Raw genomic sequence first — 18,561 nt, 5'->3', positions numbered from 1 at the left:
TTGTGTGCGTCTGCTGCCCACACCGCTCATTGCGGTTAGCTGACAGTTTTGTAAGGGCTTCAGAAGGTTTTTTTTGCTAGATACTGAAACGCGACCCCTGCACGCAGCATGGATGAGGCAGTCACAAAGTGTTGTGTTGAATGGCATTATGCTGGCACGGATTATTTTTTTTTCTTTTTTTAATGCAAAATCCTTCTGTAAAACTTGACCACTGTAGATGCTGCTGTTTCTGCCCTCTGAGCCAGATTAAACTGCTGATTACAGCACAAAGTTTAAATCTGAGGTGCTTTTCTTTAAAACATGCTTAACCTTCACTTCTATGAAACTGAGCATCCTTGCTGGAGTCCTCAGGAAAACTACTGCCACACTCTCGTTTCTTTAAACAGAGAATGCAGTTCTGCCATTTCCAACATTTTAATGTCATAAGTCAAAAAAAAAAAAAAAAGGGGAAAAGGGGAAAATAAATTCTTTGTGTCTGGACAGACTCCTGCACCAGCAGAAATGTCTCAGTTTTGTTCGGTGTCGGCCGCACGGTCGGATGGCTGGTGGCAGTTGTTGTGACTCGGTCAAGAAACACGAAGGACTTGTTCTCAAGCAGGACGTGTGCGTGCGTGCGTGGTGTGCTCGGTGGGTTTCGGGTAGGGTGGGAGTCTGTCAATGTACCTGTGTGGTGGGCACATGGGGGCTCAGTCCAGAGCCAGCAGCGGTTGGGTGTTCTCGCTTTCCCCCTGGTCTTCGTGTTTCAGCGTCCCGGCTTCCACCACGGACTGGGACCTGAAAGCAAGAAGACACGCGCGCTAGCGAAGGCTGTGCAACAGCACCCACCTTCCTGCAGTCCCTTTGCTTTGTTTCGTGGTTTTTCCTTTTATCCATTTTCATCTTTATGGCTTTTTAATTCTCCTCTGTGGAACACTTAAGGAATTAGAGAAGCGTCCCTTCAAACCTGAACAGGGGCGCGACTCACTGCAGACCTCAGATGCCTTCAGAATCGCGAGTGCCCAGTTACTCTCCGTAACGCTGAATGCGCTCAGCAGCTTAAAGGGACGATCCTGAGGTCCCGTGAGAGCTGCTGGTGCTTAGTGCTCTCCAAGGCACATCTGCTTGTGCGACCGCTTGCTGGAGAGTAAAGTCGTTCGTACAAGCGGTTGCCGGAGTGAGTCTCGGCTCATGCTTGTTACAAATCTTGAGAAAGACAAGTAGATAAATCGCATTTTACTGATGTAAGGGTTAAAGGGGCAGATTTTCCACAAGGTACCCAAGACCAAAGAAGAACCCAGAATTAATATGGCAATGAGAGAGCTTCTGGTGTGCCCAGTCCAGCAATTTATCTCCTTGTCTACACCCTTGAAGGAGAACTTTGTTCAGGGCTGGTCCATTTTAACTCCATCTCTGTCTTCAAGGCGGGAAGCATAGTTTAGCCTTTGCTGCTAATGGACCAAAAACGCCTAACATGTAAAAAATGAGTAAACGCTAGAGAAGGTGGATAATTATGATTTCTTGCAGCAACAAAAGCTGAGTGGGCTTAAATTTGTGGGAAAATTCAAGACTGTTTCATTTTCTGCGATCTGTGTGCTCCAGTGTCTGCTCACTGAGCTGTGGAAGGAGGAACCGATGAGTTTAATGTTACAGAGATTTGTTATCTACCTTTTCTCTGTTTCGGGCTGGGAGTTGCCTCCCAGTTTGGAGTGGGGAATGAGCTTGAGCACAAAATCACTGTGTGAATCACGAACTTTTTCAAAGGTAGGGGCAGACCCACCCGGCCCAGGCATTTGCGTAGCACACAGTACCATTTCAAAGAGCCCGTTTTCTCATGGACAGCTTTTAGAATGAGAGGCAGCGCCCATTCCCTGCAGGATGTGTTTGTACTTCCTAGCGGTTCCTTATGGTAACCGCAGTTTAAGCTTTAGCTATTTCAGGAGATGAGCTATCACCTTTCTTTTGACAAGAATCATTAATAAATTGCATCCTTTGGTACTGCAGCACTTGATCGGGACTGAATACTGTGATTGTGAATAATATGTATGATTATTTTTCTTATTCTAATGCCTGGAGCTTTCATTAAAGCATAATAAAAATTTTTCATTAAAAAAAAAAAATCTCCAAAGAGAGATAACAAAAACTGGATGCTCAATGGGAAGATTTTATGCCAAAATTTTCAAAGAAAATATGTTTACCCAAATGTTTTCACTGCGTATTTTTTACAGTAATGTGACATGCGTAATGTTTATGACTACATTTTAATATTGAAAAGCAGCTGATGCAGGAGATTATGCAAAATGGCAATTTACGTGTTTCTGGTCTGTGGCAGTGAAACTCACCATGTGGCTTTGAAACTGATACAGAATTCAAATTGTAGCATCAACAGGTTTTTATTTCCTTTTCTGGGCCACCAGATTCAATTATTATTAAACAGCCCCTGATTAACACTTCTCACCAAGGCATTGCTTCTCTCTGACCCACCGCCCTACAGTGAACATAACAAGCCGCAGACCCTTTGCAGCAGTTGCCAGTGTGCAGCGGGACGTCTGCTCTAAGGCAAATGTGAAAAGTCTCGCCTTTGTGCCGTTTGTGGTCGCTGCTGATTGCCCCAGCTCTCATCTCGTTACACAGAAGAAAATTCTTGCACCTGTAAGAGCAAGATAGCAGTTCCTCCCCCACACTGGTGTGCAGGTGCATGCCGGGTTGGGAGGAAGGTGATCCTGAGCTCCGCGCGCGGGTCCCAGCTGCTGCTCTGCACTCAGAGCCAAGACAGCCAGAGCAGCGGGTTGGTGCCTTGCAGCCCACCTGGCCGCCAGGTTCAAGATACCAAATGATTCAAAGGCTGTGCCCAGCCCTTCTGAACAACCTGAGGAGGGATCCAACTGAGATTTTAGTATCTGCCAAGCTCTGCAGCCACAGTCTCTTTTCCTTCCCTGCTAGAAGGTGCTTAACCCTCTGTCCCAAAATAAGCAGTTCAGACGTTTGTCTGAAGGGCACAGTAGTGATTTAGACAGCCATCACTCTTTTCCAAGACACCACAATAAAGGGCTTGCTATTGTGTTTGGATTTCCATTTTCCAAACGCATCAGGTTTTGGTTTGCTGAAAAGTGTTTCCAGTTTTGTTTTTAACTTAAATTTTATCTAGGGAAAAAAAAAAAAAAAAGAAGGAAATTACTCAATTCTCAACAAGATTCTGAAATACTTTTTTCATGTTCTTCATTTATGATAAATACTAAAAATGTAGATGCTCAGAAAAGCGTTTTGTCAATATATATCAATGCAGCTCCCAATCTAATGTAGTAACTCAGTGGGCGATATGTGTTTTACTGGCCTGGAAGACCCTGGACTCTGTATTCTATAGCTATACTTTGTTTAATGACAGAGAAAAGGTGATTTGCAATAGGCTACTGCTGCAGAAAGCATTTTCAGCTGACCAGTAATTCTGTTTTGCGGCTGTAGGAATTCATATAAGGCAAATACTGTTTGAAAGAGTGTGCCCTGTGTGTTGGTTTCATCAATGTGATCACCCTGGGCTGGGAGCTAAGCTGGTGTAATTAACGGATGAGTCAGTGCCCGTAGACTTTCCTAGCCTAGTTTCCAAGGGTAGGAAACCTTGCTTAGGAGAGCAAAATGGAAATGGAAAGAGAAATGAATCCTCAGTCTCACTTCTAAGCCTAGGTACCGCTTGAGTGTGCTCCATTTAAAGCGTCAGTCAAAGCCCCCGTGGTTGTTTTACTGTTCAGCAAGAATATTTGGAAGTCTGGAAAATCAACACTACCCAGCTGCTCCTCCAGCAGGTCAGCCATACATTTCAGATGACAGCACTGCATAGGTATGTGCATCGCTGTCTGAGAGAGCAGATGGCTTTATGTGTGTGGTCATTTTAAAGTGACTGTCTCAAATTCAGTCACAAACCATATCAGAAGGCTGGATGCAGACCTTCCAGCTGCACTGGTTTCAGAAGGCTGTTGTCAGAGTGCAGCTGGAGTGAATCAGCTCCCAGGAATTGATGTCTGTTGGGTATCGGTTTTGTTTCCTGTAAAAAATAAAATGCCACAACCCTGCACTGAGCTAGCAGTAGCTGCCAGCGTACCGTGGCATGCTTGCCTCAAAAGACATCTTCCAATTCTCTGATCCCTCATTTCATGCTCCTCAGGGCAGCAATGCTGGTGTGCTGCAGGAGCGAGGACACGTTACATCTGTGTGGGGTTTCTTTTGGGGAGGGGTGGAGGAAGGAGGAGGGTGGCACGGGTTTTTTTCCCCAAGTGCAGGAGGCTTCAGGCTCTCAGAGTGCCAAACTGCAGCCAGTCAATCAGATCACATCGTGTGACTCTGTTCATCTACCCCTCACCTCCATCTGCTCATTTCCCTCTAGTTCCCATCTCACCAGCACCCTAGGGCCATTCATCTCCCAATTATTCATTCTCTTTACAGAATATAACAAGCATTTTTTCAAAATCACACCTGTGAATTTTTGTACGGCGAAGGTGTGAGGGGCATTTCTTTCTCTGCCCCCCTCCCTCCCTATCAGAGTGCAGGGGAGGGTGCAGCACACCTCCGGAGCACGCCTTCCTCAGGTGGGAAAACCGAGGACTTTCCCCCCAGATTAGAGAAACCGTGCAGATGTGCAGGTGTGAAGTAGTTGCCATAAAAGGTATTCTTTTATTATTGAAAGCACTTGAAAATGAAATGCATGGGCAAGGCATCTTGAAAGCTGTGTCTGCTCCTGCAGGTGATGCAGGCAGACACAGGCCAGCTCTGCTCGGCAGTGCGCAGCCCCGGCGCAGAAGCCACACGGTGTGGCTCCCTGCCCGGGCTCATCAGCCCTGCTGAAATCTCTTGCTAACGCAGCTCCGCAGCTTCTGCACTCGCCCTGGCTCACAGCCCTGCGCTAAGTGCGGTGCTGTGCCACAGAGACCAGCCCGGAGGGGCAGCTCTGGTGCCACTGCGGCCTTTCAAAGAGAGGACACAGCATCCCTGTCTAGGGACGCAGCTGAGCTGGTCAAGTGATGCACTGGCGCAGTGAGCCAGGTGGAGAAGGAAACTTCTTCCACTTTATGAATATTATGCACACGCACGAGCACTTGTCATCACCATTCACGCTTCTTCTGCGCATCCCCAGTTCCTTGACCACCAAGCGCTCTTTCTCGCCCAAGAGCTTCCAGTCCCTTTGCTCAGACACTCCAGTCCTTTACACCTGCCTCGTCTTTCAGGCTGCCTTTTTTGCTCCCATTCCAGTGACTCTAGTTCCCAGTGTCTGAACCGGATTTGCCACTGAATGGTAGTCTCTTCACTTCTGTGTGGCATTAACAGGGAAGATGGAGCCCCGAAAGCAAAGTCAGTCCTCCTGCTCCCCCACCCCACATCAGAAGTTTCTTGCCCTTAACAAGAGTGGCACCGCAGCATGAAAGCTGCCCTGCAGATGTACCAGTGAGGCTGGCCCATCGAGCACCGGCACAGCGGGAAAAGCCAGAAGGTGGGTTGTGGGGGCAGCGGGCGCTGGGCCGGGTGCGTGGGGGCGTTGTGAGCCCTGCATTGTGCCCCAGCCCCAGGAGCACGCCCTGCTGTGTCTCGGAGGGCTCTTCCCTCCCTCAATGCCCAGGGTAGGCAGTGCTGAGCTAGTAAGTGGCTATTTATGTCGCTGTCTTCTAGCAGTTCAGCGTGTGGCTCGGTGACACATTTGCTGCATATTATTCCAAGCCTGCTCTGAAGATAGCTTTTGTTAATTCCCTCCTGAGCTTTTCTGTGGAGTTCATCAATGCAGCACTTGTGCGCCTCTTAGATGTTAATTCATTTACTGCCATAGCAAGACTGTGAGGGCTTTTTTTATTTCCATTTTGCATGCGGAGAGCTGAGGCACACTCAGATTCGGGTCCAAGTGTTCCTCTAATGTGGGGTGCCCACTTCCCAGTGCCGAGGGGATGATTTTGCAGAGCACTCAGCATCACGCAGCAGCGTGTGCGTTCAAAGCACACGTCCCATTGGTTTCTGTCGCAGGTGAGCGCTGAGTATTTCTGGAAATTAGACCCCCAGAGTCTATAGCTTGGCAGGCTGGAAACAAGCAACATGCAATCTCACCATCTGTGTGAAGTTTGGTTTAAGTGACTTGCCAGGCTGACGCAGGGGCTTGGGGAGAGAGGGAGAGGAGGATCTGCTTCTCCAGGGCTGCACCCAACAGGCTTAACCAAGGGATCAATCCTGCTCTCCATCAGCCCTCCCCTAAACATCCCCATTTTCTTGCCCACCAAGTGTGCTTCCTAGCCCAGCTGCTTCCAGCCCTTTATGCCCACCTTGTCTTCCAACCCACCTTGGGGCTCCCGTCCCAGTGACCCAAGTCCTCAGTATCCCCGCTGGCTTCACCGCTGAATCCTCCTCTCTCCTACCAGCAGCGGGGAGGAGGCAGCCCCGACAGTACGGGGAGTCAGTCTGCCAAATCCCAGCTCCACGTCTTGCTACAGCCTGGCCTAGTGCAGGGAAAGCTGTTGTGATCACGAGTAGAAGCCGTAATTGCAAAAGCCCTCTGCACCCCGTGGCCTGGGCAGGACATGCACACTGTGGGTGTTGAACCATCCACCCGAGCTGAACAAGTTTATTTATTCTGGGAGGCCAAGCTAAAGCATGAGGCAATCCTTAGGGTCGTTAAATGCTAAAATTAAATACGTTTCTACAGAGCATGTGTGAATTGCCTTTTCAAAGGCTTGTAACTCAGCCAGATGTAGGTGGATTTTTCACAGGGCAGCAAAAGCCATAAGCAGTGTAAAACCATTTGTTTTATTAAGTGTCATGTCTCTAACCCAAACTACTAAACTTTTGGCAAATTTATAGCCAGCTGAAGACATAATTTAGAATGCAATATTTTAGGCAGCCTGAGCAGCGCTGGCTCTCATTCTCACCTCCAGCCTGTGTTTGTGCGCCCGAGCAGTGGTAACTGGGTGCTGTAAACAGATGAAACCCACGACTCCATCAGAGATCAACCGATTTCCTGCCCTGTCCCAGGGCACCCCCAGCACGAGCTACCCGTCCCTCCTGTCCTTGGCTCAGACGTGGCGGTGCGGCTCTCATCGCCTCCTCCGCGTCTCTCACTCCTGGCTTCTGCGGGTGTTCTGCACTGCCTCCCCTGTAGCCTCCCCAGGACCTGCTAACGTGCCAGATCCACGGGCTTCTTTCCATTTCTCTCTGATACATTAGCAGAATTCCGGTCAAAAGCTATAAAACTGTTCAACAGCTAATAATCTACGTAGCTCAATAATGCATGCATTACGTGATATGAACATCCCTGAGTCACCTGCTTGACTATCAAGACATGCCTCATTCATAACCTGCGGATGGGAGAAACATTTCCACAGAAGCATTCAGATATTCTCCATTGTTTGAAATAATTCGTAATAAAACAATGAATATATGTCTTGCACCGTAGGTCTCAAATTATAGAGCTTCTTTAAATGAAAGCTTACATGGAGGCTTTCCCTTTTCCCCCAGCACATGTGGAAATGCACCCCAGCTACAAGCAGAGCAACGCAGCTGCCATCTGTGGGCAGTGAGAAGTTTTCACACATTTTCATACTGATTTTTATTTGCTGGTATTTTACTACTCCTGCAGTAAATTGGTGCTGACTGTGAACCGGCATAAAACATGACCCATAAAAGCAGAAACATATGGCGAAGGAACATTAGGGTCAAACCAAGGATAACAACTAGAAAGGTCTGCCTTGCACAGCCCAGCTGGGCATATGGGGGAACCGGTCTGAATAAACAAAACCCTCACATATGTCACCCCCATGAATGGCCCCTTTTGGATCTGAAACTGTTCCAGTCGGGGTTAGTGTATACCAGTGGTGACACCCTTCTTTCTGGGAGCAGGTTCTCATTTCTGAGAACCAATAACTAGTTTCAGCACCAAGTTCATTTGAAGATCAGTCCTTTCGAAAACACACCCATCAGGAGGCGACAATGGCAAACCTGAATGTGTACTTTAAAATCCTTTCACTCTGATCTAGGACATAAAAATCCACACACTCTGACTCCACACTGCGGGCAACACATTCCAACAGGGGGGTTTGCTGCATTTTCAAGGTGCCGAACATGGGGGCTCTTGGCGAACCACTAGGGAGGTCATCGCATCTTTAGGTGCTCAAGTTTCTGCTTCACAGCAGGAAAAGTTAATGGTGTCTCGATGCCTGATTAGTACATTTTCACGATTAGCATGCTTGGCTCTGCTTTAAAAGTTTTAGTTTAAAAGTTTTCATTTAAAAGTTTTACCCTAACTCTGAATTTCCCGAGTCTCTAATGAGCTTGACTTGGTGACAGCAATGTTCCTGCAATCCATGTTATCCTGACAATAATTTTTAACACCAATTTTGATTAAACTTTGGTTAAATAAACTTGATTAACAGCATGATTGTTTAGCCAGAATAGATATGTAGCTGTTAGGTAAAACTTCCTTTCTCTGCAGGGCAGTTTGAAATTGCAGTAGTTTTTCAGACCTGTTTGTGCTGGCAGCAGGTTAAAAGCGCGCGCTGCTTTGATGCCTGGCAGGGCAGGGGAGGCTGCACATGGTGACTGCGTGGGGGACAAGCGGAGGCAGAGAACAGTCTTTGTCACTGGGACTGACGATCCAGTTCAGAAATCAAGTGACTCAGATGCAGCTGCAGAAAGGCAGCTCTTGTAAAGAAAAGCGAGTCACAGGGAGGCAACGTGCTACTGCAGGTCACTTGCTGCTGCTGAACCAGATTGTAAGAGTGGGGTGACACTGGGGCAAGAGGAAACTCTTCAAAGAACTGAGCTCCTTCACATCTTCCCCAGCAACCGAATCCTCCTCTCCAACTGGGAATGCTCGCTCACTGCTGCTCGGTACCCAAATAGTGACAGGCACGCGGCTGGCCGGCGGGCCGCGCCCTGTTGGCGCAGAGGTGTGTTGGGAGCCATCTCTGACTCTTCACCCGCTAGGCTTCCCCGTCCGCCCTCACTGTTTGTTACACTGCACACCCAGACAAACCCTCCAGCTGTTCCCAACAACAATGGCTCAGCCACAAAAGCCAGCACGAGTGCCTCAGGCAAACGCTTCGCTTTTGCTTTAGCTCCCTGTTGACCAATGCAACCCAAGGCCCCTTCCTGACCATCAGGGCTCACAGAAGGTTTGGCCGCAGGTGGAAGGGAGGTGATTTTCTTCCCTGTGCTCTGAATTTTCATACCATTTACATTGCTCTCAAATCCTGCAGCTTGTGTGTGCCAGGCTCCCTGCGTGGATGCAGACCGTTCGGAAGAGGTGGCCCAAGACAGGGGATGTGTCTTTTGCCATCGCTGCTCCCAGGATTATCAAACAGATGCGGCCAAGCTCTCAGATTGAACTGGCTTTGCTAGTGCTGTGTTAATGCTGGTTTGTCTGTTTATCACCTTGCCCATTTCAAACTTCACTGAGCTGAATCTTAATAAACAGCTATATTCTGAATGGATTTTGTTATTGTTGCTTTTTCCGCCCCCCCTGGCCATTAAGACTCATTATGTGGAGTCATCAGCTGTTTTGCTTTGTTTCCCATCTGTTCATACAGTACTTGGGTTCTGGGATTTTTCCCAGGGTGTGAGATAATACTGCAGATGGGAGCGCAATTTCGACTGTTTTGATTTTGCCCCAGTGGAGCTTTGTGTGGCCACTGGTGGAAAAATGACAATTGCAATGGTTTTGATTAAAGATTTTCCATATTATAGGAACCTGTCAACTCTCAAGATTTTTAAGATCATGTTGGTAACTAGAGTCAGCGGCAGGTTTTTTCTGAGGAGATTTTCAATCCTTTACCCATCTACAAAGCTTCCATTCTCTAAAGTACACAAGGACTCCTTTTTGAGAACAAATCTTTGTGCAATTCCAGGTCACAGGGAAAAAAACCACCCCTGCTTGTGGCTGGGGAGAAGACAACATTCTGATTTCGTTGCTGTTAAGGGGAGCAGAAACTGGAACCTGATGAGACTTTGAGTGGCAAGTCTAGTCTCCTGTGGCCACTGGTAGCCACCTCACATCAGACCTCTCACTCAGGTATCAAGTTGTTGTGCTGACAAGCTGTTTCAGCAGCTCACTCCTCTGATGACTAGCAAACCTGCTCCTCTAATATGCAGCCGAGGTGTACTTTGGTCAGCTTATACCCATTTGGTCTCATACCTAAGTTGTCCTTTTTCTCAAATACCTGTTCTCTCCCCCCAGTTTGTATTCCCTCCTGCATTTATAGGGAGCGATCATATCCATTCCAAACTTTGCTCTGTGAGGCTGAACAAACCCCTCTCTTCTATACCTTCTTGCTGGAAAAATATGCTCTCCGCTTTCCCCACCCTCCTCACAACTCTCAGGTGAACTTCCTTTGATTTATGTGCATCTGCCCTGGTGACGGGAGCCGAGTCACTGCTGTCAGTCCTGAAGCCAACGTACAGGCTTATACCAGCTCCAGCTTCAATCCCCACTGCTGCTTGGTGCCTTGTTTTCTCCTGGTCACCATTTTGAGACTTATTTTACTTTGCAGGTGATGACTTCAGTTTGGTCTCAGGCACATCTTGAAAATGCCCTCTTTCTTGCCCTCTGCATTCATTTTCTAACATAGACTGAGTGGCTACGGAAGTATTTTTATCAGTTATTCTCTGATTCCACGTCCTGGCATTTTTCTCCCAGATCTGCAATTCCTGTCTTGATTGCCTAGCATCTCTGCTACGCAAATTGCTGGACACTATTTGGAGTAGATTATGTCCAGGGTGAGCTTCTCTCTAAGAAGATGGCAGTACAACATTTTGCAGGGACATTTCTCTGTGGTCACAGTGCAAGACTCCAAGCTAGTCCAGCAGCACAGAGCTCTGGGATTAAGAAAGCTTCCGCACAGCACTGGTCCTGTGGCAGCTCTAGCGAGGACGTGCTTGTACAGCTTTACAGCAAGTGGCTGCAGAGCCAGGAGGGGCAACTTGCAACCTTGCACCTTGTCACGCAGCAGGACATGCTCTGGAGAGGGGGAACAGTCACCATCCCCCCGGCCTCTGGGGTAAATCCGCCTCTCATAAGCACTGCTTTCCCCTGCAGCTAATGACTGGGCAGGTAACCCTGCATCTGGGAAGTCAGAGAGGAGAAGACCCGTAATTGTTCAGCAAGGCTTTTCATCCTTAAAATACAGAAACCCAAGAAGGCTCAATCTTCATATATTTACCCCTTTCAGAGGAATGTAAGTGCTAAAGAGAAGGTCAGCTGCCTTTTTTTTTCTGTGAAACCAAACATTTCTTCACAGAAACACAAAATTACCACGTTTACTTAAGAGTTTAAAGGTTTTTACACTGTGAGTGGAGGAGGAAAGGAGAGATTTTTAATAACACTGAAAAATTGCTTTAATAAAGGAAAAAATGATAGGGCAATTGTGAGGGAATTATATTTAAGATGAAGACTAATGCTAGGAGATCACTTATGCCTGGTGTAAACCTCCCTGGAGTATCCAGGAATCTCAGCCGCGGCCTAGAACTCGTTGTGTTAGAGATGTATGAATGCGAAGAGGCAAGGAGGGGGGATATATGAAGACAGGTAATGCTGGTAGGAGTCTGTAGAGCTTTTAACAGGCCTTAGGTATAAATCTGGTCTAATAAATCTAATAAAGCACACAATTATGCTTCCCAGGCGTAGGCTTTTACTTCAACTTAGACCAAACTGTAATTTGAGGGGAAGAAGAATCAAAGCAAATTCTCAGAGGAGAAAATCTGTGGAAGCAGTGAACTTTTCACCTCTAACAGCTAGTAATGACCACGGGGTACAAGATCAGATGGTTCACTTAACCACCGAGTAACGAAATTAGGCTAAAAGTTAGATCTAGTCTGCCCAGAGGCAACATGACAAATTAGATTCATCCACTCGCCATATTTGTATTAATGCACATTTGTATTAGCGAGCAGATTATAAAAGAAGGTTTTGCCTCGAGGCAGGGTTTTCTGGCACTGAACTCATTTTCAAGCTGAGGTTCTCCCCTGAGGGCATGCCAAGACCCTCCCTTCTTCGCAGCTGAGGACATGATCCTCAGCAGAGATTTACCTGTGAGCAGCTCTTAACACTTCGGAGCTTTTAAAACTATAGATTTCTTTCTATAAAGCTACATAAATTGTGTAATCTTGATACATGTTTTAATAACAATACAATAGTTAGCATCTTTCTAAAACTTCATTCAGTGTGTTTCGCTGCTAAGCTCTAAAAAAAAAAATAATAAAAAAGTTGGTTTAACATCAGCTCTCTGGGACAGGCTCTGCAAACTCATCCTGGCTCCCAGTCTGGGCTGGCAGTCCATAGTGGGAACTGCTGACTATGCAGATGGCTGCCTTTCTTCATCCCGTGGCTGCAACCCTGCAAAGGGCTGTAGCCCTGCGGTGTCGTGGCCCTGTGAGTCGTGGGACTCACAGCACTCAACGTCAGTTGTACGGGCGAGTGTTCCCAACACACGGCTTCGCTTTGCAGCTGCGGCGGCGTGGCAGCCCCTCGGCCTGGGAGGGAGCTGTGAATCAAGAATGCATTTCTTTTTCCTCCAAAGATGAAAGACTTTTAAAATTAATTGCATGACATTATGGCTTGTCTGTGTTGTCAGCTCTGATTTTGCTGTGACAAAATGATGGCCGCTCCCTGTCAGGCGGAGTGATGCTCTGTCTGAAAGTGCCGTGCTCACCAAGTGGCAGCCGCGATGAAAGCATCGCCGTGATCTGCCTGGGCAGCAGTCTCGAGGTGCGCGGTGTGGAGGGCGAGGCGAGCGCAGATGTCGCGCTCCTGCAGGGAGCCAGCCCGGCCATCGCTGGCGTTCGCTCTGCCCAACCGCCCGCGGACCCCTGCCAGGTACCTGGCCCTCCTCCCCCCATCCTCGCAGCCACCGCACATGGCTGAGGGTGATGCTCTCAAGAGGAGTAATTTTAAGCGTTCAGAGCTGAATGCACAACCCCTAATCAGAGAGCTCAGAAGAACAGCTCTGCTGCCTTAGCAGGGCTGGACAGAGAAAGCGGGAGCAGAAGCAGCGGGAGGAGACAAACCCCTTTTCCCTTTAGAGGGCAGTGGTGTTCGTTGTACAAAAGCTGCATTTCCGAAGAGGTAAAACCCTTACCATTAACAACTGGGGTCAGCAGTAGCAAGTAACAGGGACCAGCACTGAAGTGGTGCTGCTGCCGTGCAGAAGAGCATCTCACTCTGACAGACTTTCTGCAATGCTCTGCGCAGGGGCTCATTAATTTCTCCTTGTTTTTGTGCACAGTAATCAGACAAGTAATTACCGCTCCACAGAGAGGCTTCCTTTCTCCCACCGCACCATGAACGCAGTCTGGGGTGCAGTGCTCCTCACTGTCAACGTTTGCCAAATTACAGCCTCTCTCTGAGCCAGATGAGCCCTTCCCATTGGATTCACTACAAACCTGTTCAGAGAGCCAAATCCGACCCGATGTCAAAGGCAGCACTGACCTTTTCATGGGTTTGGGCGAGGCCTCCCGCTCCAAGTTGGAGGATGCGTGCTTCACGTGCATGGCATTGTAGGAGGTGTGGGTGTACTCATTTTCATCGCTGTAGTCAGGGCCAAGTAATGTTCGAGCCCACGTCCCCATGTCGTAGGGAGGAAGAGTCCCTCCGAATTCAGAGGGCAGGCATTCAGGGTGTATTAGCTGGTGAAGGCTGTTCAGGTTGTTACCATGAAGAAAGATCTTTAACAAATAAAAAGAAAGTTCAAAGTCATCATCAATTCCTTGCTTCATTAAGTACAATAATAACAGCACTAATGAGGTGTGGAGCGTCATTAGCTGACGCTGCAGTTTCAGGTGGGAATTTCTGAAGTGCTCAGGGCTGGCTCGGGCAGGCAGAGAGAGACTTAGCTTTGGGGTGTGCAGCTGCAGAATTAGGCTGGCACTATGAACACTTCTGAAAACCCCAATTTGCTTGCTTTTGGCACACAACACTTTTGCTTTCTTAAGTACCAGATCAGGGGAAGAGGAAGTCAGGAATAACAACTGATTATTGCTGCTGCTAGAGGATAGAGGCTTGCATGAAGAGCCGCGAGAAGAAAAGGGAAAGAGTGGAGCTTACTGAGAGAAGGTGTGAAGAGTAGGTCCTCAGCATCCAAGAGGGCCACCCAGCCCTGCACCTCAGGACTGACATTTCCGGGGGGGGGGACCAGGCTGTGTCACAGCCGCTCTGCACTGCTTCCACAACATGGGTCTTTCTATTCCCTCTTTGCTTTCAGGCTGGTACTACCCTTGTCCTGCCTGGTCGGACACAGCCCAGGGTGGGCTCTGGGGCCTCCTGAGGGATGACTCCATGGTTGTTTGCCAGACTGCAGAGAACAAATGGCTGAGGTGACCGCAGGACCACAGTTCACATGGGTTTTGGTGGGGAAGACCTGCCTCTTCTGCAGCGTGAGCAAACAGCCTTCAGGCACGGGCTTTTTTTGTGTAAAGACATGAGGTACCACCATGTGAAAACAGTCAGCTTGCTGCAGGAACGATATAGGAAATTTTACTCCCACAAAGAGGGGTTGAGCTGAAGTTTCCCTCACTGCGGGTGACCTCAGCCAGGCCTGCTAATTCCTCTGCATGGCCAGTCCTCTCTATCCCCTTGTCCCATTAAAATGTACCTACACTTTGATAGTGACAACAGCTTTCTGGTCCCTGGCTGTTATTGATTGAATTCAGATCATTGCAAACTCTAAGTTTTAATAACAGCAGCAATTCTCTGAGGCCATATGAAAAATGCAGAGAGAAAAAGAAGGAAGAAAACAAAGCTGGCAGTCACTCAGCTGCTCTGGCTCTGCAGCTTCCTATACCCTCCGGCCCCATCTAATTACCCTTTTCCTTGTCTTGTCTTTGAGGAACGGTTTGATTAGCGTGTACAAGGCATGGATGTACCAGGGCTGGTTGACAAAATGGACTCCTCCAAAACGGGCAGGAAAGCTGTCCTACAGAGAGAAAGAAGAGGAAGGCAGTTAATGGATGCAGTGTTTCAGTCCAGTAGTCAATAGGATGCAAGTCAGAGGAAGAAGTCTGCCACTTCCCATCTGCAAATGAGCACTGGGCTTGCTGGGAGGGGGCAGGAGGGAGATGGAAAATGAAAGACGCCTGGAAACGTTTGCATCAGTTTTCTCTGTCAGCAGACGCAGCCCCCTCCACACACTAATGCCTTGATGGCCGATGATTTAAAGCAGGGTCTCCAGCCACTTTGCCTGAACACTTTTTAACTCCATCAAGGCATCTGCCTTGGCCAGGCTGGGAAGCGAGAGCGGGTTGATGAGCACCGCTCCTGTGAGGTTCCAATTTCTCATTGTGCAGCGGAAAGCGAGCCCCCCGTTCCCACGCACGTTGCTGCTCACAGCTCACCTCTTCACCCTCCGGCCCCCCGCCTCCCCCCTGCTAAAATCATCATCACAATGGCTGACCTTTCGGGGTGAGCAAGCAGCATACGACGGGGAGGAGGATGGGTGGGAAATGCTGATAAGTGAAGGTGTAAGGAGAGCGCACCATGAAGGCTCCATGGAAACTGCTGGAGCCCAGCGCTGGCTGCCAGGCTGTGCACAAACCCCCTCAACATTAGCATGCAGGTAGTGTCCCACTGGGGAGGTGTTTGCAACAGCCTCCTGCTCCGCTCAGCCAGCGTGGCACGCTTCAGAAAGGAGGAGGTTGCTGGCATGTCTTTAAAGGTTGTTGTATATTGTGATGGGTATTTTGTGCCTACGCTCTCATCTAACAAATGTCAGTCAGTCAGGGAAGAGCCTTGGATTTTTTCATGTTGCATAAATAGTGGGACGACCGCTGCTCCTGCGTGCAAATGTGCTTCCAGTGAGAGGAGAGTGCCTGTCTCTCCCCCGTGAAGGGAGACGCTGATGAAACTGTCCTCATCCCTTGTGTGCTCCTAACCCCCGTGGCTCAGCGTGGAAAGACAGAGCATAATCAGGTCTCTTCCTCCAGGGCTTCGGCTTTGGGACTCAAGCAGGTTCACTCCCCCCACAATTAGCGCGGGGTATCCTGGGGGTTTCTCTCACCTTCCTCTGGAGCATCGGAGACCGAGCACAGCTGGTGAGGATGTGGGGTGGATTTGTGAGGTGAGATGGAAAATCCTCTGTACACCTGCTCGGTATAGCTTCTGTGCTGCTTCAAGGTCAAATTTTCCCCCAGATTTAGCACTACGTAGGCATCTCACCACCTCCTACCACCCAGGGCAGATTGGCAGGGCTCTCTATGCTCTTTAGCACTGGCCATGGATTGCCCGGGCAGTCACCTTAAATCATATTTGGGTAGTGTTTGTGAGCGGCCACAGGCGCCAAGCTGCTCAAGCCTAAGACACGGCAGTTGACCTGAAATCATTACAAATCTCAATATTGGAGCTCTGTGCAAGACTAGTGGGTAGTCAGGCCAGCATGCAGGAGGCCGAGCAGTGTCACATAACAGGTGATCCCATTGCAAATCCCAATAAACTATGAGCTGAGCTTTTTAAGGACAGCACATGCTCTGCTGCGGTGTTCATTTGTTCACGAAGAAGAGGACTGTATTTCCGTTGCTGCTGCCATATCCATTGGAGTTCAGGGACGCAGCTCTGACTTGAGCTACTGCAGTGCTGCAGGTTGCAGTGGCTTCAGCTGGGCTGTGCTGAGAAACAGCTGCAGAGAGTCTGAGCCCCTCGAGAAGAAAACAGCGGCCAACAGAAGTGTGAAGTGAAGCCCAAAGTGATGTTCTACCCTGGGATAACCTAAAATTGGGGTTTAGAGCAGACCAGACACAAAAATCCCCATGTCATGCAAAAGTCACATATTCAGTTGCTTTCCTCCTACTGGGAATGAAAATTTGAAGATTTGAAACTTTTCATAGAATAGTCTAAAAAAAAAATTAATATTGGAATGTTCAATATTTGCCTTTTATTTTTTTTTTTTTAATTCTATATTTGTGAAGCTGACTGCTATCCCACAAGCTGTGACTCTAAGGGAGAAATTCTGGACTCCTTTGCTTTTTGGGTCTGAGCTGCCACAGCTGTCCCAGGCTGTACCACGGCAGCATAGGTCAGTGTAGGAGATACAGCCTGAGTCCAAAGCAAACGACAGTAAAAGAATGAGAGATAGGAAGCAGGGGAATAACTGCAAGACACAGAGATTTATACTGACCCAAAAAAGAAAAATTGTTTGGCCTTCTCACTGGAATGCACAGCTGATATTAATCACAACCTTCAGTGAGAAACATCAGTCAGGCTTAATTTCCAAGGGGGAACATGGTTTTTTCAGAACATGTTGACCAGCCTTAATGATACCACATTACCCAGAAAGGTCTGAATGCTGAGAATTACAGGACCAGCCAGAAGTTTAAATTGGCAGGCTGCCTCTTGAAAAGGTCGACTGAGGAGAAAGATGTACTTTCCTATGTAGAAAATTAATTTTATGTCCACCCGAGATAGCTTACTGAGTCCATAAACTGGATTCTGGCTGGTACATTTGTAGATTGTTACAGGAAAGCCCCTATAGAACAGTTTTCTTTGAAGGCAATTGCTGCCTTTTCATTCTGAAGGTACACCCAAAAATGCACATAGACTCCTGAAAAGGCAACACGATGGCCAGGAAAAAAACAACCACCAAAGATCATCATTTTGTGTGTAACTTTCTGTTAATTTTTGCTCCTTGCCCTGTTAAGCACAATAAGCTCCATCTGACCTTCATCCCTCAGTCCACCTGCATTCGTAAGCCTGTCAATTAGAACAAGGACAAAGACTTTTTTTTTTTTTAAACCGAAGAAATTTGATGTGGGAATCATCCAGACACTGTTTGGAACCGCAACATACCAATTTTGCAGAAGTCCCTAATTAGAGCAGAGCTGCCTTGGAAAGAAAATCTCCCGTCTGGAGGTCTGCCTTGCACAGCGCCAGAAGATGTATGAGACGATTCCCTCACCCCGCTTAGTGTCTCTGCTGCTTTCCCTGGGGCAAGGTGAAAGTAGCTGAAATTGATTTTCTGCTGGAGAGCTTTTGCTTTTAGGAATTCTCTTTTGATTCCTCATGTCTTGTGATTCCTTGGGAAGGTGTGTTTTATAATGAGGTATGTTTTTGGAGCCTACTGTGAAAAGGACCCTGGGATCATAGAGCCTTTTCTTAACCTGATTCCTTGTTAAAAATACCCAATCCTGAGGACGTATTTACATTTTATTGGCATAAATGGCATGAACAAAATATAGCATGCAGGAATTGGTCTAGTTTGTGGGCACTGCAGTCATTTTATCTGAAAACCAGGCTGGACATGTTGCTTGGAGATGAAGTCACAGAGATGAATCGGTCCATCCAACCCAGTGCTAATCTAGCTAACTGGCTACTCAGAAATTGCAGGGAAGGAACAGTGCAAGGACTCCAGACACCTGGTTGGGCAGCTAGCTCCCTCCAGAGTCAGACCAGGTCTTCTTCACTGGGACCTGAGCTGACCTAAACCAAGGGATGTATCTAACCATGCTGCAGCAGCACCATCTCAAAGCAGTGTGGGCAAACCTAGAGAGAGACAATTGTCCAGCCACGGGGTTTTAGTTGTTGCTGTTGATTGAATGAAACTGGTGCCATAGACAGGAGTTTTCTTTTGCCTAATTTGCCTTTTT

At 48.0% G+C, this 18,561-nt stretch overlaps 1 protein-coding gene across 1 annotated transcript in view; it reads right to left on the bottom strand.

Annotated features, from left to right (window-relative positions):
• Nucleotides 1-686: 686 nt before the first annotated feature.
• Nucleotides 687-18,561, bottom strand: part of CLVS1 (clavesin 1) — an 82,657-nt gene continuing 64,782 nt past the window's right edge. The window contains exons 3-5 of the mRNA XM_086472699.1: nucleotides 14,793-14,903; nucleotides 13,421-13,656; nucleotides 687-774 (exon numbers count right to left, since the gene is read on the bottom strand). Of these exons, the coding sequence (XP_086328825.1) occupies nucleotides 687-774; nucleotides 13,421-13,656; nucleotides 14,793-14,903 (435 nt within the window). The remainder of the gene's footprint in view (nucleotides 775-13,420; nucleotides 13,657-14,792; nucleotides 14,904-18,561) is intronic.

This window comes from Leptosomus discolor, chromosome 13 (genome assembly GCF_034619465.1).
Source record: "Leptosomus discolor isolate bLepDis1 chromosome 13, bLepDis1.hap2, whole genome shotgun sequence".
NCBI classification, from domain to species: Eukaryota; Metazoa; Chordata; class Aves; order Leptosomiformes; family Leptosomidae; genus Leptosomus; species Leptosomus discolor.
The sequence above is the reverse complement of the archived record's forward strand: the minus strand, read 5'-3'. Positions and strand labels throughout refer to the sequence as shown.